The sequence below is a fragment of the Heterocephalus glaber genome, unplaced genomic scaffold (assembly GCF_053883595.1).
Source record: "Heterocephalus glaber isolate CG9 unplaced genomic scaffold, H.glaber_assembly_v1.0 deba00001613, whole genome shotgun sequence".
Taxonomy (NCBI): domain Eukaryota; kingdom Metazoa; phylum Chordata; class Mammalia; order Rodentia; family Bathyergidae; genus Heterocephalus; species Heterocephalus glaber.
Genome location: NW_028258384.1, coordinates 34,390,096 through 34,416,234, shown reverse-complemented (window position 1 = coordinate 34,416,234; position 26,139 = coordinate 34,390,096). Strand labels below are relative to the sequence as shown.

The following is a 26,139-nucleotide window of genomic DNA, read 5'->3' as shown; positions in this document are numbered from 1 at the left end:
AGACTGGGGAAAGGTCAGCCCTGTTTTGTAGTAATACTTTATGACATCACAATGAGGTACAATATCAGCCCTACCTGAGACCCACGCTAAGTCTCAGAGGATACAGGTGAAAAGGACCTTGTTTCTGCAGAGATCAAGGGTATGTTTTAGGCCAGGACTAGGACATGAAAAGAAGCCACTACAAAAGCGTCTTAGTTTAACATGAATCAAGGTAAAATTAGCAAATAAGCAGTGAGGCTTTGAACCTATAATTTACCCATGAAAAGGATCTTCTCCACTCCCTTCTACCCTCGCTCTTCACACTGCAGTCTAATCAAATTTTCCCTCTTATGAATGACAGTAAAGTATAGGAATGGGGGTAAGGAGAGATAACAATGGAGACTTAAAAGGGAAAGACCTTGGCCTCAGGATGCTGTGTGAAAAGGAAAGTCCCCAGGGTTACATAGCATCCAGACACAGAGATGGAGGCCTTTTCTGATAGGGGAAGTCCACTCTGTCACACTGTCCTTGTAAAGAAAAAAAGAAATATTTTCCCTGAAACTGCTTATCTAATCACACAGGAAGGACTGCAACTTGGTTCCACTTTCCACAAAAGAATAATTCTTTTAAAAATCAGAACTGTGTAGGAGCCAAGGCCCTGCCCATGATCCCTTGTGGCTTGTATACTTTTCAAAGAAAGAATATTGTCAACTTAGAGATCAAAGCAATTGAGGTCCAAAAAAAGCTTCAGATATTCAACAAGCTGCATCCTTGGTGGGAGTAAGGGAAGTCTTGCCTTAAGAAAACATATCCGTGTGTTCCCTTAAGTTGTGCTTGTTAATTTTATACCCACTTGCCCTTTGTGTCTGTTTTCATAGCAGATAGCCCTGTTTTCTCCCAGGGTCCTCTTTTCCTGTCCCAGTGGTGAAGCTAGAGACTGATGAAGAGAGTCACAATAGCCTATTAGTTATAAGACCCTCTTCAAGATCACTTAGTTATGGTTTCGAAAGTTAAGGAGTCTTTAGGAGTCAGATGAATGCTGGAAATTTGGGAAATGGTTGGGAAGGACTGGTGGGCAGCATTAGGATCATAAGGGATAGTAAATTGTAGAGCCAGCAAAAGCTTGCAAACAAACAAAACCCCAGGATGACCAACCAGAATACAGCCACTGGACAAATCTGGCCCAGAGGGCTCCAATTTGCAAACTCTGGTTCATCCTCTTCTATTACAGAGAAGGACACTGAGGTCCCATTAGAGGAAGTAATTTTACCAAGGTCACGCCATCAATTTACAGGCAGACCTGGAATCCACACCTCCTGCTTCCCACTGACAACATTAAGAGAGTACTCATAGTCCTGTCTGAGGCAAGGAAGACAATTCTCAGGCACCCCTTTGGGGCCATTCCATCTGCTATTCCAGTCTGACCTTTTTCCTGCCCATTGCTACTATTCACTGGCCTGATACTTCCCATGCTGAGAAATTTCAGTATGTGATGCCCTTGACATTTGCTAGCCACACTGCAGGCTCCCGGGTTCCTTGAAGAACAGCCTTTCTCAATGTGCCAAGTTCCTAGCTACACAAGGCTATGCAGCTGGGAGTCAGATATGTCCTCAAAGATTGTTTCCTCAATTTTGTGCCACTGCTCTCAAACTAGAAGTTTGGTATAAATAGTAAGTGTTCAAAGAAGTCCATCTGCTTTCTATTCCAGTCAGAATTGGAGTTACTAAACATCATTAGCTTCAAGAGCTGCTTTTGCAGGTCCCTTTAGGAGATGTGGAAGGCATGGGTCCACTGTAAACCACCTGTTCTTTCCCTTCCAGCTTTTTGCTTTCCACTACTACTTATAAAGGGGGGATACCCAAGGGGGTAAGGTAGCAAAGGTCTCAAGCCCAGAATTTTCTTTGCTCTGTACTTTGGGAGCTGGTATTGCACACGGTCTTGCACATGGACTAGAATATGAAGAGAAAGGCTATCCTGTCCCCAAACCACTTATTTACCAGTCTGCCATTTACCTGAGATATCCACCAGTTGAGTTACTATCTTGTGGTACTTTGGAGTAAAGTCATGGAAGATCCCCACTTAAGTGCTTTTCTTTAGAGGAGAACAATGTAAACTGTCATCACTTCCTGACATCTCAGCATTAGATTAATTTATCAGATTTAGCAAATATAGAGACTTGGGGAATGGAACCCAGAATACATAAACTTTGATAGGGATGGAGGGAAGATTTGTAATGTTTCTCAATAAGGGTGACACTAGCATTTTGGGCAGACAGTTTGTTGTATGGGTTTATCCTAGGTATTTCAGGCATTTAGCATCTCTAGCCAGCACCCACTAAATGCCAGTCGTGACTCCCAGTCCTAGCAATCAAATCAATGATGTCCCTGAAATGATTAAACATTTCTCCATTTACACACACATCATCATTTGAAAAGAATTTAATATGTTACCCAGAGAGGACAGACCATGTTGGAAAATCTGAGAAGCCCAAGACTACAAAGACACTATCTCCTGGAAAGATGTTGTCCAAATTATATATGCATTTGGAGATATGTGGGTGGCAAAGGGTTTCTTCTACTATATTCTAGAAGAGTTTTGTCTAAGAAACTATGTTAAGCAGGATCAATGTGTGTTCTGTGTGTAGGCAAGTGAGGTCTCTGTAGTTTTACCCTAATAGGCTGAATGGAAGAAGAGGGCATCTATGCGACCACCCAAACTTCCATGCTAGCCTGTCTATACCAGGCCTAGAATTTTCAGCTGAGATTCATTGCTGAGGGACTATCTGAAGCTGTCCATAATTGGGGGGTGGGTCTCTGAGAGGAAGACCATGCTAATGAATGTCCTTGCCTCCAAGTTATAAGACTTGTAAGATACATCTATAGTCTCCATTTCACCCAAGCAACCTCTTGTAGGAGACAGTCAGTAAGACGCAGCACCTGCTCCTGTATACTGAGAAACACCAGGCCTCAGAGTCAATTGCTACTTTAATACAATAATTTGGGAGGGAGAGAAGAAGATGGTCATGTGGCAAGAGCTTCCAATGCCCTAATCAGGGCAGAAATGGAGCCCTGAACCTCTTGGAGGAGGCTGAAGAGTTCCAGACATCAACATGAGAATGTAAACTCAGGATGTTTCCAGTTTTCTCAAAGGCTCGTGCTGATCTGGATTGTTACCCTCTTATCCCACTCCTAAAGCTGGTGCCAGTCCCCTAGAGACACCAAACAGTGAAGGGGTCTAGTAGTACACCAATAGGTGTTCTTACCTGAGAGGTCCAGCTACATCTTCCCCGAGCATCTCTTGCATGCATCATTTTTAGACACTCACTGACTGTCTTTTCCTCCATACTCTCAGTATTGAGGCACGGGCCGTGCTGTGTTTGAGCAGAAATGGGTGGATCTGAGAGCTGAATGCTACATGGTATAATGCCAAACCAACCCAGGAGGTGAATTGAATCACTCATTGGTCAGTCTGGCAACATCTTACTCCTATAAGTCATAGAATTGTCTAATAACATAGTAGTCTCTTTTCAGCATCCCCAAAATGTCCTGCCAGCAATACCTACATTAACATACAATGTGTTCTACAGAATTATAATCACATGGAAGTGTTCAAAGAGGAAAGGGACTTACAATGGAAGCCAAATACCATTTTGCAAAATGCTATCTCTACCCAGGATTCGATAGCCCCTTGGCTGATCACTCCCTGTTCGAGGACTAGATGTAGCAGAGGAGTCTGGGCTCTCCCTCTAGCTATAGGGTCCTCATAGGCAGTGGAATTGGGAGCTAATCTTGGGCCAGGATGTCCCAGCTCTTCAGTTGTACTAAGTATATTATGTTGGGCTGGATTGCCTAGTGCTCATTATTCAGTTCCTCTAGCATACCAGGGAGCATGGGTGGGATTAATGTTTTCAAAAATCACTATTTAATGACTGGTGATCCTACTAATAGTAGTTTATACACGGAGTGCCTACAGTGTGGAAGGCTTCCTAGGGCTTCACAAGCATTGTCTTATTGAATTCTCTAATTAAAGCTATGAAGTAGGTAAGTAGCCCCAGTTTTACAGATGGGAAAACTGAACATCTGACAGGCCAAATGACTTGTCATTCAGTCAGTAATTAAGTGGCAAAGCAAAGAGTAGAACTGTCCTGTATCAGGAGCGTTCCACTGGGACTCCAAAATTACTCATCTGGGAAAGCAAAGAGAAGCACACGCCCGAAGGGTATATATGGGGAGAGAAAGGAGGGATTCCAGTTCTCTAGAAGTAGAGACCTAAAGAAGGTTGTAATGAGGATCTGGCTAGGGCAAGCTGAAGCAAGGCAGGAAAACAGGAGGAGGAGAAAACTTGTCTTTGGAGCATTCATTGTCCTCAAGCCGAGAGATGGCTCTACTCTACCTTGCTTTCCCTTTGGCTAAGGCCCAGGCATAGCACAGGTGTCACACAGCTTTAAGATGAGGGAGTATGTTCTCCCTGATCCAGAAGCTCAGTGCAGAGGACCTCATTTGATCCTGACACTCCAAAAGAGGAAATATCTGAAATTACTTGCCCCACCTGCAAATGGCATTCTGGAGAAGTTGGTAAATGGCAAGTAAATAAACTACTCTAACTTTTCTTTAAGAGGTGTCTTGACCTCAAGCCACCCTCCATTCAATCACCTATACCTTCTTCCCCCTGCAGTCCCAGGTCTAGAAAAAGCTGGTGAAAAGATACTTCAGTCCTGCAACTCCCTCCCAGTTTCTTACTAGTCGCACAGTTCAACCGAGTGGTGATCCTGTAAATCCCAGTGCCTGAAGAGACATACAGAAGAATTTGTGCTTTTGAATTCAGACTAGGTTTGCTTGGCTTCCAGGTAGTCGAACATCTTGATTTGAGTATCAAGCATAAAACATTTCAAAATATATTAGCAAGGCCTCCCAAGCCCCTGCTGGAAAAATAGTCAGGGAATTGGACTTTAAAAAGAATAAAAGATTATGTGATTGTTGCCTTCTACATTCTAAGAGCAACCTGAAAAAGAAAGTGATAATTTCTTAGCTGACTCCAACATGCAAAGCCTTGGGTCAGGACATTTTGGGTGATGGAAGTGGCAGAATTACGGTTGTTATTGCTGCTGGCATTACAGTTGCTGCTGAATCATAATGGTGCTTACAAGGGATAAAACTCATAGGACTTAATTTTTTCAAGTTTTTTCACATTTATGTCAATTGACTCCTCATGAGTATTATTGTTCTACCATATTTTTTAGAGAGCAATTGAGTGATTCAAATATTATTCCAAGGTAATGAATACTGACCAAAATTGCTTGACTTTAATAAGAGGGTTGCATTGATGAGATCTCCCCCAAACAGTGTTTTCTTTCAAGCAAATATTCAGGGTCCCTGGTATAGAGAGGACTCAGTACCAGAAAATGGCCGGTGATGGCGAAGCAACACTGGCCAGGGTGTGGTTCTTCCAAACTACTGCCCACCTTATCCCCCACCTCTGCCCTTAGGCCTCCCCCAGCCTACCACTTGCTCTCCCTCTATCTTTCTACTAACCAAATCCTTCCTTACCTTTAAGGCCTAACTCAACGGCATCCAACTATTCCAAACCACATGGAGTGTACTCTTTAAACTCCATTTTGAGTCATGCCTCTTTTTCAGAACCTGATGAAAGCTTTCCCCTTGTCCCGAAAGGGATGTGTGTAGGCATGCATGGCATACATGCTCACATACATATTTGCACAAGTCTGTGCATGTATACACACACACACACACACACACCCCACTGAGTATGCAATTTTAATCCTCAGGTTAATTTAAAGAAGGAATTATCTTCAAGTCCAAATAAAGAAAATCTGTGAATGGGCAGCTTGTCTATGGATCATTATCCCCAGGTGACATTCACCCACCCTTCTGTGGCATCCTCTTCCCCTAGACCCTATGCCTACCCACCTCATCTTCTAGCCTCATGCTACTGTTGGTTACCCAGGATTCACCACTACCATGGTTTCTCTCCACCTATCTGACCAGTCTCCTTCTATAAGGACTCAGACTGAAACACTGAACTACCTCATTTGACAGGCAGATGCCAGATATTAAGTTAGCCAGAGAGCTGCTGATCTATTAGAACTTCTATTTGAACTAGGATCTTCTGGAAATAATAGGGAGATGTTTGAGGGGAAAGCTCTTTCAAAACTACTGTTCATTTCACATTTGAGAAGGACTACTTCTATCTACTCTAGAATACATGAACACATGATGTTGACCTACACAAAATTGAAATAACGATATAAATAAATATGAAGAGAACACAAAGCCAAGTCAGCTAGATGATGGTATTCCCTAAACATCTACTTTCAAACTCTTCATATCTCAGGTTTTGTCACCGTTGTCACTGGTTTACCATTCCTTCATACACTTACCAAAAAAAATTTTCAGTCAGAGCTACCAAAGGGGAAGAGTTTAAGAAGAGAATCCTTACAGAAATTGGCTCCACGTCCTGTTTATGGAGAAAAGACCACTGGATGGAAAGCTGGTTCCGGGAGGCCACAGTGGTGGTGTAGATGCAGACGAGAGTGACATTAGATCCAACAGTCACATTCACAAAACTGTCTGGGATGGTCACTTGCACCACACTAACTTGACCTGAAAAGATAATAATCAGAAAAACAATAGTACACACTTACATTCTGATGCCAATCATTTTTTTTTCTTTTGGTCACAAAACATTTTCAAAGACATCGTATTTAGTGAATCCAAACTGTGGAGGTGAAGGTAGAATGAACCATACAGAAAAACTAAGCATGCAATGAGTCAGGGAGAGGAAAATTTCTAACAAGTTAAAATGTGAAGACACTCAAATCCTATGTGATGATGAGGTAATAGCAATGAATTGGGAATTCCTTCTGTGTAAGGGTTGCCTTACACAGAGGTCCTTAGAGTCCTATTCAAGCATCTAAAATAGTCCATGAGTTTGGAGAAAAATCACCCCAGTTTTCCCAGGATCAAGAGGGTTCCTAAAATATGGGACATTTAGTTTTAAAACCAAGTAAGTCTCAAGCAAAGCATGTTGGTTTTTCTAGGGCTTTCAGGGCTAAAATCTAGGAAACTTTCAGGTAAATTGGGATGGGTAGGTCATCCTATCTCTAAGAATATTTAGAGGCAAGGGGAACTACGAAATCAAAATAATAATACTAAGATGTTTTTCTGTTTCATTTTCATCCTCTCATGAGTATACAGGAAAGATTTCCAAAATCTACATGGCAGGTAGTCATTACCTTGGCAGTTAATGGAATTTGTGCTTGTACATGTTTCTTTCTCTTCTTTTTTAGTTTTAATTTCTAAAGCAGTAAATATAGACAGAAATAACTCACATAAAGAAATATTTTTGAAGTTGTCAGTATTTTTTTTTTCAATGCTGAGGATTGAATCCAGGACCTTGCATATGGTAGGCAAGAGCTCTGCTACTGAGCTACACTCCCAGCCTCATCTCAATAATTTTTAATTGAAATCTTTATTGAAGTAATTATAGAGTCACATGAAGTTCCAAGAAATATACAATCCACTGTTCTTATTCATGTTTCTCCTACTGTATTTGCAGGAATATGTATTATGGTTTATATCTAGATGTCCCCCCAAAACCTCATGCACTCAGAGGTGTGGATTTGGGAGGTGATTGGGTCATGGGTGCCTGATATTCACCAGTGGATTAGTTAATTGACCAGTTCATAGCTAAATGTGATGTTGGGAGATGAAGTCTGGTTGAAGGAAGTGGGTCACTGGGGGCGTGGCCTGACAATTTCTATCTCCCTCCTTCCTCCTTGACCATTCTCTGCTTCCTGCCACCATATAATGAGTTGTTTCTCCTTTGCTATGCCCCTCTGCCATGCTGAGGCAGGACATTCGGACATGGCAAGCCAGCTGGAAAATCAGGCATGACCAGTTAATCACAGGAGAGTTTTCAAATCATGGTCAGGATAGGTGTGCAGAGCAGCTTCGGAGCCCTATGTGAGACAGCCTAAATCTGACATCAGGAGATACAACAGACTGTGGCCATTGGCTTCATTCCCACAGCCCTTTTGTTTTTTCAGTGGCCCGCCTTGCATATAGGACATATTTTCTCTTCAGAAGATTTCTTCCTCTTGAGCACTCCTTTCTGCATTCCTTTTTAACTTCTTTTTCTTCTTCTTTTATCTAAAATAAATGTTGAACTTTTGTGTCCACTGGTTGTCTTGTCCAATTCTTTGAACAAGACAGCAAGAGCCTGAAAAGGACCACTGGCCACCTCATCATACAATACAACCCTGTCTTGGAGCCATCTGACCATGGACAGAAACCTCTACAACTGTGACCTAAAATAAACCATTGATTTTAGAGTTGCGGGCATCACATATTATGTCTTAGCTATAAGAAAAGTAACTAAGACAATATGTATGTGTGCATTTAGCTCTATTCAATTTTATCACCTTTATAGGTTTGTGTACAGAGTACCACAGTCAAGATATTATGCATTTCCATCAACACAAATGTCCATGTTCTTCTTTTATAATCATACCCACCTGTATCCTAAACTCTATCTTTGCTTCTAACCATTGACAACCACAAATCTGTTTTCTATTTCTAAAATTTTGTCATTTCATAAATGTTATATAAATGGAATCCTAAAAAACTTTTGGCATTGGCTCTTTTCACTCAGCATAATTACTTGGAAATCCACTCAGGTTGTATTACTTTTTTTATTGTTTATTAATATTTGTTGTGAAATGTGCACCATATTTTAACCATTTGTCCATTTAAGGACATCAGAAATGTTTCCAGCTTTTGTCTATTGAATAAAAGTTCAATGAATGTTCATGTACATATTTTTTTTGTGAACATAAATTTCCATTTCTCTGTGACAAACACCTAACAGTGCTATTGTTGGGTAATATGGTAGTTGCATGCTTAGTTTATATATATAAAAAAGTCACTGTTTTCCAGAGTGGCTATGTCATTATACATTCCCATCAATAATGTATAAGTGATTTTGTTTCTCTATATACTCACCAGCATTTGGTATCATCACTATGTTCTATTTTAGCCATTCTGTTAGATATCTATGTAGAAATATATCATTGTGCTTTTATTTGAATTCCCCTAATGGCTAATTATACTAAACATCTTCTCATATGATTATTTGTCACTTGTATATCTTCTTCAATGAAATATTTGTTCATATTTTACCCTTTTTCTAATTAGATTGTTTAATATTTTATGCTTGAGTTTTGAGAGCTCTCTACACAATCTAGATACTAGTCTTGTTCGGTAAAGAGTTTTATTTCTTCTTTTCCAATATGTATGCTTTTTATTTCTTTTTATTGTTTAATTGCAATGGCTATAACTTCTAGTACTGTGTTGAATAATACAAATGAGAGTGAACATTCTTGCCTTGTTCCCAAACTTAGGAGAAGGGGATTCAGTATTTCACTATAAAGTACAGTACAATGTTAGCTGTAGGTAACTTGTAGATGTTCTTTATCAACTTGAAGTAATTCTCCTCTGCAGTAGATTGAATTGTGTCTCTCAGAAAGATGAATCTAAGTCTTAACCTCCAGTATCTGTGAGCTTAACCTTACTTGAATACAGGATATTTGTGGATATAATTAACTTAAGGATCTTAAAATAAGATTATGATAGATTTAGGTTGGGCCTTACTGTTACCCTTATAAGAAAAGGGAGAAGAAGATTTGATACACAGACTCACAGAGGGAAAGGTCATGTGAAGATGGAAGCAGAGTTTGGAGTGATGCATGTACAAGCCATGGAATGCCAAGAATTGACAGCAGCCATGTAGAAGAGAATTGTTGCATGGATTTTTCTTTCAGAGCCTTAAGAAGTAACCAACCCTGCTAACAATTTGATTTAGGACTTTTGGCCGCTAGAACTGTGAGATAATAAATTTTTCTTGTTTTAAGTCACCTAGTTTGTGGCACTTTGTTACAGTATCTCTGGGAACTTAATACACCATTTATTCCTAACTTGCTGAGAGTTTTATCATGAATGAATATTGGATTTTGTCAAGTACTTTTTTTCTGCACTTAATATGATCATATTCTTTCTTTATCCTGTTTATATGGTGATTTGCATTGAATAATTTTTGTTTTGTCCTGGGGATCGAACTCGCAACCTTGTGCTTGCAAGGCAGGTGCTGGAACCACTGAGCTAAATCCCCGGCCCGCACTGAATTTTTGAAGGTTGAACCAAACTTGTATATCTGAAGTAAAATCCTTCTTGTTCATGATGTAAATTTTTTTATACATTGTTTGATAAAATTTGCTAGTAAATTGTTGGCTTTTTAAATAGAAGCTCTTGAGACATATTGGTCTGTAATTTTCTAATTTTCTATTATTTTTGTCAGGTTTTAGTGTCAGAGTAATACTGGCCTCATAAAATGAGTTGGATGTGTTCTCTCCTTTTCTATTTCTTTGGGAAGAGAATGTGTAAAATTGATGTTAATTATTCTTTAAATGTTTGTAGAATTACACACTGAAAGTACCTAGGCCTGAAGATTTCCTTTATAAGAGTTTTTAAAATTATGAATCCAATTTCTTTTATGGTTATAGGAATATTTAAAATATCTATTTTTTATTGAGTGAGTTTTAGTAGTTTGTTGTTTGTTGAGGAATTAGCCCATTTTTGCTAAATTGTCAGATATATGACTGTAACATTGTTCGTAGTATTCCTTTTCTCCTTCCCAGTTTTTTGTTTGTTTGTTTGTAGTACTGAGGATTGAAACCAGGGCCTTTGCACTGAGCTACATACCCACCCCTTTTTTCATTTTTTTTATTTTGAGGCAGGGTCTCATTAAGTTGCTAAATTGCCCAGGCTGAGCTTGAACTTGTGATCCTCCTGGCTCAGCCTTCCACAGTGCTGGGATTACAGGCATGTGCCACCATGCCTGGTTGTATTCCTTTATACTGTATTTTTAATGATCACAAGATTGCAGTGGTATCCCATATTTCTTCTCTGATATTGGTAATATGTGTGCTAGGTCTATTTTTATCAGTTCTGCTAGAGGTTAGTCAGTTTTAATGACTTTTTTCAAAAAATTTGGTTTTTATTTTATTGATTCTTTTGATAGTTTTTCTATTTCAATTCCACTGATATCAGCACTTCATTAGTTCTTTCCTTCTGCTTGCTCTGAGTTTATTTTGGTTTGCTTTTTCTAGATCCTTGATGTAGGAACCTAGATTATTGACTTGAGACTTTTCTTCATCTTTAATGTATTTAATGCTGTAAATTTCTCAGTACAGCCTTAATTGCGTGTTATCTATTTCAGTATTTTTATTTTCATTTTCATAGTTTTATGTACTTTTAAACATTCACTTTGAGACTTCCTTTTTGACCCATAGATTATTTAGATGTTGTATAATTTCCATGTGTTTAGAGACTTTTCTCTCCCTCCTTTTCTCCTTTCCCTCTCTTCTCTCCTCTTCGCTCCTTCCCTCCCTTTCCTTTCCATCCTTTTCTCTTTGTCTTTCTTTGCAGTACTGGAGATCAAACTCAGGCCTCATGCATTCAAGCAAGTGCTCTACCACTGAGCTACACTTGCATCCCTCTATTAGTAATTTCTAATTTGATTCCATTGTGGTCAGAGAACATATTTTGTATGATTTCAATTTTTTTAATATGTTTAAGTTCATGTTATGGTCAAGTACATGGTCTCTCTCAGTGAAAGTTCTATAGCTACTTGAGATAAAAAGTTCATTATCCTACTGTTGAGTGACATGTTCTATACAAAGAGATATAATCTAAAACACTATAAATAAATCAAAACATTCTACTGGTGCATCGGGGGTTTTTTCCTACATTTTCTATATCCTTGTTCATGTTCTATCTAGTAGATTTATAAGTTTCTGAGAGGGTGTATTAAAATTCCCAACTGTATTTGTGGACTTGGTTCTTTCTTTCTCATTTCAGCTCTATCAGTTTTTGCTCATGTATTTTAAGAGTCTGTTTTTGTATGGAGACATTAAGAATCATTATGTTCTACTGCTGGAATGATTCTATTATCTTTAGGTAATGTTGCTCTGTTTCTGGTAGTTTTCTTTGCTCTGAAGTCTATTTTATCAGATATTGATATAGATATTCCAGGGGGGTTTTTTTACATTAATTAGATTTTTTATTTTATATTATCCAGAAGCCAAAATATTTTTTAATTTTATTGGTACATTTCAGATACACATAATGATAACATCCATCATAGGGAATTTGTACCTGTGTGTGACATATTTTGCTTCTTTTTTTCCCATCCCCCTCCCCGCTTCAACCTCTCTCTTCCCCTCCTTATTTACAAAAGCTTTGCAGGGCCAGGGATTTAGCTCAGTGGTTCTACCACCTGCCTTGCAAGCGCAAGGGCCCGAGTTCGATCCCAAAAAGAAGTTACAAAAGCTTTGTTTCCATTTTTTCCTTTTTATTCTTTTTTTTTTTCTTGCCCCGTCTCTGGTAGTTTTCTTTGCTCTGAAGTTTACTTTGTCAGATATTGATATAGATATTTCAGGTTTTAAAAAGTTGATTTTACTACTATACTTCTTTTTTTTTCTTTTTTTGGTTTTTTAAGACAGCATCTCAGGCTGTTCTTGAACTCACTATGTATCTCAGGCTGGCCTCGAACTCATGGCACTCCTTCCTCAGCCTTCCAAATGCTGAGATTGCAGGTGCATGCCACTATGCTCAGCTACATTTCTGTCCTTTTGCTTTCAATCTACCTATATCATTAAATTTAATGTGAATTTCTTTTGAACTGCATATAATTGGATTTACAGCCAATGTAATTATGTTTAATGTATTATTGATAGTTTAGCTCTTAGGTATGCCATTTTATTATTCGTTCTTTATTTCTTTCCTTTGGTTCTCATTCCTCTGTTTATCTTTTTCTTGTCCCTCTGTAAGTTACTTGAACATTTTTTATGATTCTTTCTTCATTCATAATCTGTTACAGAATATATCTTTATATAGTTTCCATGGTGGTTGCTCTGGGTATTACAGTATATATATCTGTGAGTCATAAGAATCTACTAGTATCAATATTGTATCATTTTTAATAAAGTGTATAAGTCTCAATTTCATTTAGGCTTATTTGCCTTCACCACTTTAGAATATTATTCCCTTGAGAATAAGAAAATATAGATTTTGTTTCAATTGTCACGTGTAGTTTACAAAACCTACAAGTGTCTTTTATATACTCATATTTCTGTTCTTTCTAGTGTTACTTTTGCCTTCCTGATGCATCAAGATTCTTTCTTCTATCATTTACTTTGTGTTTAAAGAAATTTCTCTAACCATTCTTTAAGTGTATTCCTGCTAGCAATTTGTTTATTGTTTGAGAACCTCATTATTTCCCTTTCGTTCCTGAGGGATAGTTTCACCAGATATAGCTTCTACCATCAATTCTATTTTACTAGTGAATTCATCAGAACATTTTTCATTTTTGTTACTGTATTTTTCAGTTCTATAATTTCCATTTGGGTTTTTAGGGGAACAAATAACACAATTATATTCAAAAATAGAAGGGAAAGCCAGGTGTGGTGGTGCACACCTGTAATCTCAGCTCTTGGAAGGCTGAGGCAGGAGGATCACTGCAAATTCGAGGCCAGCCTGAACTATATGGCAAGACCCTGTTTCAAAAAAGAAACAGAAGGGAAAAGAGGAAACAGGGTGAACTTATACATTAAATTTGTCTTCAGAGAAATAGTACATAATTACTATATATGGATACTATTTGAATTACTGTTTTCATTGAAATTTTATTTTATTGACAGTACTTGTACATATTTATGGGTTACATGTAATGTTTTGATATATAGTAGAATTAAATCAAGCTAATTAACATATCCATCACCTCACATATTTACCATTTTTGGTAGTGTGAATCTTTAACATTTATTCTTTTATTAAATTTGAAGTATACAGTACCTTATTATGAACTATGTTCATCTTGCTATGTAATGGGTTTTAAAAACTTATTTCCCCTAACTGGAAATGTATACCTTTTGATCAACTTCTCCCCATCCCCAACACATCATGCACAACACCTAGTGGCCACCATTCTACTCTCTACTGCTTTGAGTTTGACTCTTTTAGATCCACACGAGTGAGAGTGCAATATTTTTCCTTCTGTGTCTAGTTTATTTCCCTTAGCATAATGTCATCTAGGTTCATCCATGTTGTATATGACAGAATTTTCTTCTTTCTATATTTTTATAATTTCTTTTTCTTCTCTGCTATTTTCTGTTTTTCACTTGTTTTAAGAGAATTTTTTTATTGTTGAAGTATTTTATGATGGCTACTTCAGAATCCTTGTCAAATAATTCCAATATATGATTCACCTCAATGTTGGCATTAGTTGATTGTCTTTTTTATTCAAGTTTTAATTTTCTTGGTTCCTGGTATGGCAGATGACTTTTTTTTTGCTTGTTTTTTTGAGACAGGGTCTCATTATGTAGTTTAGGCTGGCTTTGAACTCACTATGTAGCCCAGATTGCCCTCGAACTTGTGGAGATCCTCCTGGGTCAGCCTCCTAAGTGCTGGGATTATAGGTGTGTACCACCATGCCCGGCTCCTGACAAATGATTTTTGATTGAACAATATCTGTTATTTTAAGGTACTCCTATTTAAATCTTTTATTTTAGCATACAGTAATCTTACTTAGGTGTCACACACAGGTCTGGGCCTATTTTTGTGAGCTGTGGTTCTAATGGTATTTTAATTTTCAACATCATTGCAGTGTTATTGTGGCCTATTTGGTTTAGCTGGTATGGCTGGAGGTTCCATTTGTCCCTGATTGTGTTGCCTGAAAGAATAAAAAGCTTTCCTTAGGTCAGGTTGCCAAATGTTTCTCAATGGACAATGTTCCTATTGATGTCCCTGTTTCCCTGGTTTCATTCTGCAGGCAGAAGAGACATAGACCTGAAGAGCCTTGAGTTGGCCACTTGCCATGGCCTTTGCCCTGAATCTCAGGCCCAGCAGAGAAGGAGAATGGTTGTTATGCCCATTATTGTTGGTATTCCTTGTAATGATTCCTCTTTGCCAGTGGTATTGGGCTTACTTGATGTTTTAGAGATTGAATTCAATCTGGAGAAGGAATGAACTTACCTGGGCCACTTTCTGTTGTCAGTTTGGGGATTAGGAAATGCCAGGATTGGGACCCTTTCTTCATTTTTTAAAATAAACTTTATTTTATCCCATTCCCCCCTCATCCCCCCTCCCCTCCCTGTACAGAGCTTTGTTTCCATTTTTTCTTTCTATTTTCACTTTTTTTCTTGGGACCCTTTCTTTTTAGTGGGAGATATGCCCTGCCTCTATTTTTCCTACCATCACAAAGCAGTATTCTTTCTTCTTACACCTTTCATAGTTCTCCCTTGGTTGCATCTTGCATTATTTCTAGGGTTTGTATTTGTGCTTAGCAGGAAGATGGAAGAAGAAACAAGTCTATCTATGCCATATTGTCCAGACCAGAAATATCTCTCAGTGCTCACTTCGGCAGCACATATACTAAAACAGAAATATCTTTCAATTTTAAGAGTATATAATGGTCCAAGACCACAAATTTTGAGAATTGTTGACTTTACAAAAGCAATGAGCTGTCTACGTAATTTGAAAAAATACCAAAAAGCCTCCTACCAAAAAAATTCAGCCTGCCACATCTGAAATTCCAAGTACCATATAAGTACGTTTCTGAAATGCTGTGAAAGATGAAAATATCTTGGGTAATATTAAAAGGCACTAGTTCATCTAACTGGTTATTATCCATTGCAAAATCAAAGAGTATAAAATTCTCCAGAGCTGGGCATAGTGCCACATGCCTGTAATCCCAGCACTTGGGAGGCTGAGACAGGAGGATTGCTGTGAGTTTGAGGTCAGCCTGAGCCACATAATGCATTCAAGACCAGCCTGAATTACATAGCAAGAACTTATCTCACAAATATTTTTTAAAATTATCTGGGGTAGGATATAGGACTGACAGGTAAGTACTGAAAAAGAAGGTCAAGAGATGCTGTCTATATTGCAAGGAGGCTGTAGTGAGAGCTTTATCTGCCTGTGGGGTTATGGGAGGGGGATAGATAAGGCTATAAAGGATCATGAGAGGTTCAGAAGAAATAGTACACCAAATTAAATTATTACCCTCCTTCCCAATTTTCAAACCCAAAGACTTCTTTATTTCCTTTTTTTTTAATGATGGCAGTCAGAGAAAAGAATTTAGAGGACTGCAAATATTTAATTTTTTTAAAAGTAAACCATTGTACTGATTATGCCTTGTTTCCTAGATTCAATAACTGTATTCTCTGTTATAGCCACACCTACCCTGATGGAAGTTGTTTGCATGGGACTCAATGAATTGATGAATTGAGAAAAGTGCTTTATAGAGTAGACAAAAGCACAGCATTTTCTAATTTCATACAGTTTCCTTCTTGTAACGTTCTTCTCCCCATGCTTTCCTCGTTCCCATAATATCTCCCTCAAAAAGGAAATTGACCTTTAGAAAGCAGCTATTCTTTCCAACAAAAACTTCATTGGATAAAGCTGGTTCCCTCCGTTGGAAAAAGGAGATCCCCTGTGCACTCAAAGAGCCCATTTCCTTTCTCCTGGAAGTTAGTTGCATCTGGCTGTACTTAAATGATGACTTACAAATGTCTTTAAAGTGTCCAAAATAAAAAGGATAAAACTGGGGATTTGGTAGCCACTAAAGTTCCCAGAATCTTTTCCCTAAAAACAGAGATTTGGGAGATATTATTTGGCCATCATCTTTGCTCTCCAGTTTGAGTTCCAATATCTGTTATGAGATTGACTGATAATGGGAATTTATGACTAGGTAAGGCAAAAAACAAAACAAGACAGACAAAAACCCCAAACCTTAATGGTCAAAATGCTTGAAGATGCAAAAATGCTTGAAGGTAGAATAAGCAGTTTTCATACAAGGCAAGCCATGGAAGAGGACATAAGGCCTATCAACAAGTATCTGCTGAACACTAGTAAAGCAATGATGAACAAGACAGACACAATCTCACATAGTCACTTACAGCACAGACCAGGAGGAACATGATTGAACATCAAAAACTTGAGAACTATAAAACTAATTAAAATATTTCCAACATTTTAAAATAGAAGACATATAAATCTGTAACTAATTTGAGATCTATAGAAGCTCAGCAATATCAAATTGGAATAGTAATTTCAAAATTTTAAATGAATATATATATATATATTCGAACTCAGGACCTTGCGCTTGCCAGACAGGTGCAGTGCTGCTGAGCTACATCCTCGGCCTGAGACAATATATTTTTAAGGATACTACACACTTTCATGTAAATAGGTAATAGTGGGCAAAGCAAAACCATTGGGTCATTTTATTGCCCAGAGTCCCAATACTCAGTACCATAACTGATTCTTAAATTCGGAAGAAAAGATGGTTTGCAGACATTGTCCAGACCCTAACATAGTGGCAATACACTCCAGAGCTAAGAGCTATGTAATTTAAGGTTAGATTTTTTAAAACATAACATCATTCAATTAGCACACATTACTTAAACCTTTGAAGTTGTCTCTAACTCAGCACTGTCCAACAGAACTTTCTGCAACAATGGAAATGTTCTATCTCCACATTGTCCAATTCAATAGCCACTACCTATATGTAGTTATAAAACCCCTGAAATGTGGCTAGTAAGATCAAGGAATTTATGTTATAATTATGGTTAATTAGAGTTAATTTAAATTTTGGTAGCCACATGTGGATAGTGGATAATGCAAATTTAATCTTAAACTGGAAGCTATTCTGAGTCAGGAGAAAACAGTTCCTTTCAGGCTCAGCATTGTGGCACACGTGTGTAATCTCAGCATTTGGGAGGCTGAGGCAGGAGATCACTGCAAGTTCAAGGCCAGCCTGAGCTATATGTAAGACCCTGTCTCATTAGAAAAGAAAAAAGCAAAAAGAAAAACAAAAAATAGTTCCCTTCCTTTGGACTAAATCATTCTAAACTGAAAAAAATATTTTAAAATTGAGAAAGTCAGAAAAATATCTACATTAACAGGTCTACAAATAAATAACAAGTTAAAGACTAATACCTGATTTAAACAAAACCAAGGATTGCAGTTTCCCTTATTGTCCTGACTGAATTAAAAGATGCATATGTGATTTGAAATATGTGTAATTTCTGTTAAAAATCAATGTTTATCATTAAGGGAAAATAATTCATAGCATGCACACTTAATCAACATTTTAAAGATTTTAAAATGTTTTGTTTTAATGATTGCTCATTCATTTCTTAATGTCCACAATGGGACAAGCACTTTGCTTATTTGGAGGGTGATAATCATACTAATATACCACAGCAAAAATGTTGCCCAATTAGCCATATTTAACTGGATGCATTTGAATTGATTTAGCTTCCAACAACTTCATGTATAATTGCTTCATTTTTGAGTTACAAAATAATATAACCAAATGACTACTCACTTTTTAGATTTGATGGCTAAACCACAGTTAAAATATATTAATGCTTTCAAAGCATAGTACATATCTCCAGAAAATGAAAACAACATTGACGTATCTTTCCAACGGGTGACTAATACATATTACATAAAATGATGTACATGATTTTTTGCAGAAGAAATTTTTTATTAAAATTACTTTTTCTTGGGCCTGGGATTTAGTTCAGTGGTGTTGCCGCCTGCCTAGCAAGTGCAAGGTCCCAAGTTCAATCCCCGGGACCAAAAAAAAAAATTACTTTTTCTTCCTAATATCTATCATCCATTTTGGTCCTTATAGAAAGTGTTCAAGTGGAAAGGGGAACAAGGGAGGGGGGAGAGGGAAGGTAAGGAAGGAAAAAGGAAAAAAAGTGAATCGAAGGAAAAGAATGGAAACAAAGCTTTTGTAAATAAGGAGGGGAAGAATGGTTGAAGGGAGGGGAGGGCAATAGGAAAGAAAAGAAGAATCAAGATATATCATGTACAGGTACAAATTTCCTATGATGAATCTGATAATTATGTATATCAAAAGGGTACCAATAAAATTAATTTTAAAAATTACTGTTTTGGGGGACGGGGATTTAGCTTAGTGGTTCCGCCACCTGCCTCGCCAGCGCAAGGTCCTGAGTTTGATCCCCGGTACCAAAAAATAATTATATTTTTGGATTGGAACTTAAATTAAGACCTCCTATGAAGTCATTGAAAATATTTTGATTAAAATAAGATCTGATGTGCTTAGTTACACAGAAAATTTATTTTATGTATGTATATGAAAATTATTTCTGGGTGTTTGAGGTTTGGGAAGGGAATTCATTCTTTCAACAGACATTTACCATGTGCCCACTCTGTGCCAGGAATCATGCTTGATATCAAAAGGTGACATTATCTCTGAAATAAGTGTAGGTGGGACATTAAGCTGTACATTGATGGAAACATTATCAGTTGTCCCACAGCCATATCTAGATCAATGAATGGAGATGAATCATTGAAGTGATCTGGATCACTGTGAATGGAGTACACCAATTACCTCAATATTCCTTTCTCTGACTTCCATATGTATGGAAGTATAGCAAATGACAGTTTATAGTACCATATTTTCATTCGAGTTGCTGGGTTGACTACCATATTTTGCTTTGGTGCAGCTATATCATGTATGCATAATATATATGGCATACACTGTCTACGAACAAAACTAGCTCTATAATAATTTAAGAAAAACACTCTGAAGTATTTACTGGTCATTTGAATTGGACCTTGCTCTAATAGCCACAAATAAGTTCCCCTTTTTTTTTTTGGTACCGGGGATGGAACTCGGGACCTTGCACTTGCGAGGCGGCGGAACCACTGAGCTAAATCCCCAGCCCTAATAGCCACAAATAAGATCCCAACAGTATGCTAAATAATTTTTCAACAATAGAAAAATTATGGATGCATCTTAAGAACATAATATTAAGTGAAAGAAACCAGACACACAAGCTTAAATAGCACATGGTTTTTCTTATGTGAGAAACCCAGAGTAAAAATAAAAAGCAGATAAAAGATAGATAATAGGAAGTAGGGAGATAGAGCTTTCTCAAAGGGGAATCAGGAGATGGGAGGCAGGGGAGGGAGGGAAGGGATGAAGGATGAAAATAAAGGAATTGGGATGTGTCATATACATGTACCAACTCCACACAAGGACTGTAAACATTATGTACTGCAAACATGTACCACCCAAAAAAGAAATAAGAGGAAGGGAATCAAGAGATGAGTAGAAGGGAGGGCGGGAAGGGAAAATTGAATGAAAAAAGGAATTGAGATGTGTTATGTACCCATGCCAACTCCACAGGAGGAATGAAAACATTATGCACTACACATGCATACTAATGAACTAAAATTAAAAAGAAAAAATTATATACAGGGTACAAGCTTCATCTTTAATGTAATATATATTTTTTTCAAAGAAAAAAATGATAAAAGTTCACCAAAATTTTAATGGGTAAGATTGACAGTGATTTTTATTTTCTTATTTATACATTTCCATATAGTCCAACCTTTCCATAATGATCATTCATTTTGTCCATGATCAGTGAAAATGATAATGTATATATTCTTGCAACTGTTTCAAATGCTATTTCTAGTATAGGCCAGGGTAAAGGCCTCACATAAGGAAGTAGATGTTGACTGACTATAGGTATCTTACAGGGTTGGTGTAGATATCCTGGGGTTTGACCCAATTGGAAGTCCTTCAAGAAGAGACAAAAATTTTCACTGTCTAAAATTACATTTTAATGAATATTCTTAGGGGAGTGGAAAAAAATAACATATGTTTCCAGCTTTATGACCTGGTTAAATCTTGGATAAACACAGTATTTCCCTCCCCTGATTTTTGACTCCATACAACATCTTTATTTAAACATTTAATAATGAATATTTAGAGAATTATTACCAACCCCAAGATAGTTCTGAAAAGTAACACTTTTTTTTCTAATTATAAGAATAGTACAACAGGTGGGATATAGCTCAGTGGTACAGTGTCTGCTTTGCATGAGTAAGGCCCTAGGTTCAAACCTCAGCCCCACCGCCAACAAAAAAGAAAATATAATATTCTTTGTAGAAAAAGTGGGAAGTATGGAAGCTGGGGAGTAAAACTCAAATCATCTATAATTTCATCATTCAGAGATGACTATCATGAGTGCTTCAGTATATGACCTAGTAATTCATTATAGGTATGTGTATGTCCTGATTTTTGCTTAATATTTTATCCTAACCATTTTCTTGTATCACTAAATATGTTTAATAAACTTCATTCTAATGACTGTCTAACATTACTGGTGGCTTTAAAATAGCATCTTAGGGCCGGGGATTTAGCTCAGTGGTTTTGCCGCCTGCTGCTCAAGTGCAAGGACCCGAGTTCGATCCCCAGTACCAAAAATAAATAAATAAATAAATAGCATCTGAAGTCAATAAGCAGTATTTATTGTGTCTACCTTGGACCTACATATCGTAAGGAGAGGCTCAAAATGTATTTGGTATTGAAAAGAACTGGCCAAAGCATTTCCTGAGTTAGTGATCTCTACTGCATTGAACCAAAGTTGGGATTTTTAACACTAGAAATAATTTTGTTCTGTTCAAATTCCTAAAATCACTCATATTATGCATGGTATAATAAATCACTCACATATTTTCCAAAATACAGCCTTAGGATTGGAAAACTGCAGCTCCCTGAGAAATATTAGACAATAAAGCACTCAGTAAATCTCTCTTCTTCCTACATGTAAGCCAGGGCAGGCTCAAACCCAGGCTCTGCCTGCTGTAGCCAAGCAAATCAATCACAGTAAGCTCAAAGGAAATACCAAAGTAAAGCAGAGAAAAAAGTATCCTTAGCACAAACTTCCATTTTCTAACAAATTAATTTGTTCACCTTTCAAACTAAGTAGAGAAAGGCATTGTGATTTTTTTCTGAGAAAAATTCAATTCAGAAGCTCCATAACAATTTTACTACAGGCTGGCCCCCTATATTTGCTTAGCAAGAGTTCTGAAAATTATTCCATATGCTAATCACAATTCCTTTGACATACAGGAGAGGAAAATTCAATGTAAAACTTTGCAACTTCAGTCTAAAAGAAAATGCCATTTCCAATTATCTTTGGTCATTTGGAGATTTTTTCCTTACCTGCAAGGCAGTTGAGAATCAGAAAGACCTTCCAAAATGCGAATACCATTGTGTTGAGCTGCAAGAATAGTAGGTGCCAGTAGTTTGACTGAACTAGGCTGAGTCTCAAACTGGCTTCCTCAATCAGCCAGAGGTTTGCCAAGCTTATCTGCTGGGCATTACCAAGCAAACATGCCTCTTTGAGCTTACTTATTGGGTACAGAACTTTCTCAGAGAAGACTTCTGATTCTTTGAAACACTTTCCATGGGGTGTCTCCTTGATATATTTGCTACTGTGTTAATAATAAACCCATATATTTAAATTCTTCAAGCTCTTTGTACACAGATTCTCTAAGTCTCATTGTTTAAAATCAATCTTTAAAAATTTTACCTGGGGGAAAAGAAATTGTCGGAAGAGAGCCCATGCAAATAAAAGCTGACAAGGATAATTAAATTCATATATTTCCATGAAAGTCTTATAGCATTGATTCACTAACCTTCTTTTACAAATTATGTTAGTAAATTGGTGCTATAAGTTATCCTGGGGAAATGGGGTTCGTAGGAAGGACACAGGGGTTATGAAGTGAAAAATCATTCATTGCCATGTGAATAAACTCTGGACATGTCACTTTTCTGAAGCACTGGCAGTTGTCACTACCCTCCACCATAAACGGCAATAGAATGAATTACATGCTTATGTCTCCCAAGTTCAAAATTTTAAAACACTTATTCGCTAATCTAATTTTTCAAAATCAGATTAGTAAATGAATGCTTCAAGACTTTCATTAGAAGGATATGAAACTTTGGAGAATTAACTTACTGAATAGATGCTATAGGGTTTCTTTGGAAATGGAGCTTCACTAGGAAGGCATGGGAGACTGCACAAATGAGAAGCCTTCATGTGAACATGAACTTCTAACAAAGTTCCTTTAATGCTTACGTTACCCTGAGAAATCTAAAGATCTCCTTTGGCCCTTCTCATACAATCTCTAGATTGTGTTGTTTCTGCTTCTACAGTGACTCTCAGGTTTATCACTTCTCCAGTCTGTTGCTTCTATTTGGTCCAGATACTCAGCTCCTCACCTCTGGCCTACCATAGCAGCTTCCTAAATGGTCTTCCAAACTTCCTCCATCGTCTTCTGTACCAGAAATAGGCCAATGTTCTAATCCTAGGCAAGTATTTTTAATAATAACTTACAGAGACTCTTACCAAGTCCAAAGTCCTTCATCTGAATTCCCAGCCTTCTATGATTTGGACCTCACCATATCTGAACTTCAGCCACATTAATTCATCCACCTGAAAAATACTGTCAAGATTTATTGCCTCAAAGGGTTTAGGCACATGAAATATGCATAAGTTTCAAGTGATATGTTTTATGAGCTTTAATTTACAGGAAATATTTGACCCCATTTTAATTTAGGCAAGTCAATTTCCTCCTACATTTCAGAAAGTCATTTTCCTTCCTTTAGGTTTTCCATCCATACTCATGTCTGATGGAAACCTTGGTTCCAGGTGACTTCTGTCACTATAGGTTTTTCTCCTCCCTCCTCTTGTTATCCAAGAATATTCTTAGGGCAGATCAGTCATGTTATCCTCTGTAAAGATTTCTATGTACCTAATTATTACCTCTCTCTGGGCTCCCCCTCCCATAGATTCACATTTTACAAAATCAGATTAATTTAGCTACTTAGAGTCAGACAATAGTCTACAGTCAGCACTTGATTGAGCTCTAGTAATTTCCTATTTATTAATTGAATCTGCTCCAAATCCAGTGACTGTGAGCCCCTTCAGGGCAGGGATCAAGTTATAAAAGGATGTGTCCCCAAACGTACCCTAAAACACACATTTCCAGAAAAGCAACAATTCAAGAAAGTGTCGTTCCCAGCCTTGTGTAGCACATGGTTCAGCACTGGCTTCAATTCTGGATGCTGGGCCATACAAAGCAGGGGAAGAAAATAAAGAACAGCAGGTGGCAAAGGAAGATCAGTACTTTATTTTTTAAAATGAGAGTTGTGAAGAAGACATTTACCCCAAAGTAAGTATTTCATGACCCTGATATCTACCTTCACCCTCACGATTCCTTATGTCCCTAGGTTATCCATGAAGGAAATCTCACTCCCCAGAGTATTCCATGTTGCAAAAATTTCCTTTTCCTTTCTATCTCTGTTCATCCTAGAAACATTCTCATCCTCTGCATAAGGAAATATAAGCCCCATGTTCGGAGGGGGAAAATCAATTTTCATGAACATTCCCCAACCTGTTTGTACTACTGAAAGCAGAATGCTTGTGTTCTCCAAATAAATCTCTGCCAGGAGGACTAGTCAATGCATTAAATAGAAATGGTATAGGGGAGGAAATTTTGCAAAACAGGGTATAGATATAGATAAAGATGGCCCTGAAGAGGTTGATACCAGCTCTTCTCACCCTTGGTTCTGCCTCGACCTCTGTGTCAACCAAGTATCTAAAAGACTCAAGGTTTTTTACAATGGGTTCCCCGAAATAGACATTTCCAGTGGTATGGAGGTAGGATGGGGAAAGAGATTTGTAAGACTGGTGTTTGTAATCTAGAAGGTCCTACATTTCATTCCATGCCCCATAAGTTACCATAGCAAAGTGACCATATAATTGATCATTGAAACTAGGATACTTCCTAGAGTGAAAGGGACACTATTAACAATTAACTGTGACAGACAGCACAAACTGGGACAGTCCCAGGCAAGCCTGGATGTGTGACCACCTACCCATAGGGGAATGCTAAGCAAAAAGTAGGTGCTAAGTAAAAAAAAACTTGCTAATTAATTCAACGTGTCTAAGCTGGTTGGCCCTAAGATGGGTATGATATAAGGGTGTTGTCAAAACCCATCTGCAACAAAATATCTCATACAAACATAAAAAACACTCTTGAACATTTAAGTAAAATACCTACACTGCTGTTATGTAAGAACTGGGACAGAAGGAATTCTATTAAAACAAATTTAAAGAGATCATCCAAATTCTTTGCTTGCAACTGAATTTTGTGTTAATTGACTATTGCTCAAAATAAGTGGGCCATCACTGGCCCACAAAATATTAGTATTAATATTTTTACCATGCTTTAAACTATTTTTCCATTTTCTTTTCATGATTATCCAATAAAACAAATAGAGCAAGTATTAGCTACATTTTCTATGTAGGAAAACTCAGGGTCAGAAATTTTGTGTCTTTCTCAAGGCCACACAACACCCATTAGAAGCTGTTCCCATCACACTGCACAGTGGCCCAGTGTGATTGCAATGTAACAAAAATACTTCTGTCTGTAGGATTCTTTCTTGGGAACGTTCAGAAATACATGACATCTGATTTATCCCTGGTTTTTACTAAATAAATTACAAAAACAGTACAGTTTCATTGCAAAGGGATTTCATAAAAACAATTAAGTACTGTACACAAAAGAAAAAATCGTTTGTGCCCATTTATTCATCCAAATGTATAATTCTATGCTGAGGCTCACAATGGAAGTTAAACATTTTTCTCAGATCTTTTTCTATGCATTTACACACATATGTACACATGTTGTTTTTTGTTTTTTTCTTTATTTTTTGTTTTCTGATGCTGGGAAGGGAATGCAGTGCCTCACACATGCTAGGCAAATGCTTTACTACTGAGCTACCCAACCAGCCTAACGTTTTTGGTTTTTTGTCCTTAACATAAAACTGATCATAGTATACAGATTGTTCTATAATTTGCTTTTTTTTCTCTCTAGATTTTTTACTCTGAGAAAAATTGGGAACCAGTGGAGGAGCTGAACAAAGATGAGACATAATCTAACTTACATATTAAAAAGATCCTCCTGGCTTTCGTGATGAGAGTAGATTGAGAGTGGATACATGTAAAAGCAAGGAGACCAGTTAGGAGGCTATTGAAGTAAACCAGGTACTCGGTACTGGTGGCTCAGAGTCCAGTGGGGGCAGAGAAGGTGGAAGAAGTTTTCTATCATCTATTTTATTAATAGAAGCATTTCTATTGTCTCTGACATTATGCCCAACTACTTCTATTTTATCTATTTTAAA

The 26,139-nt window shown here is 37.4% G+C and overlaps 1 protein-coding gene across 3 annotated transcripts in view; it reads right to left on the bottom strand.

Moving 5' to 3' along the window:
* The window catches only part of Vsig1 (V-set and immunoglobulin domain containing 1), a 36,218-nt gene extending 12,885 nt beyond the window's left edge, over window positions 1–23,333 (bottom strand). Inside the window, exons 1-2 of one of the 3 annotated variants that reach the window (XM_087196746.1) lie at window positions 23,300–23,333; window positions 6,436–6,599 (exon numbers count right to left, since the gene is read on the bottom strand). In XM_087196746.1, the coding sequence (XP_087052872.1) occupies window positions 6,436–6,599; window positions 23,300–23,318 (183 nt within the window). In that variant the 5' untranslated portion in view covers window positions 23,319–23,333. Of the gene's footprint in view, window positions 1–3,241; window positions 3,357–6,435; window positions 6,600–22,110; window positions 22,343–23,299 lie in introns of those variants that run through there. The other 2 variants (XM_004861453.4, XM_087196747.1) reach the window with 2 other exon arrangements.
* Window positions 23,334–26,139: the final 2,806 nt, after the last annotated feature.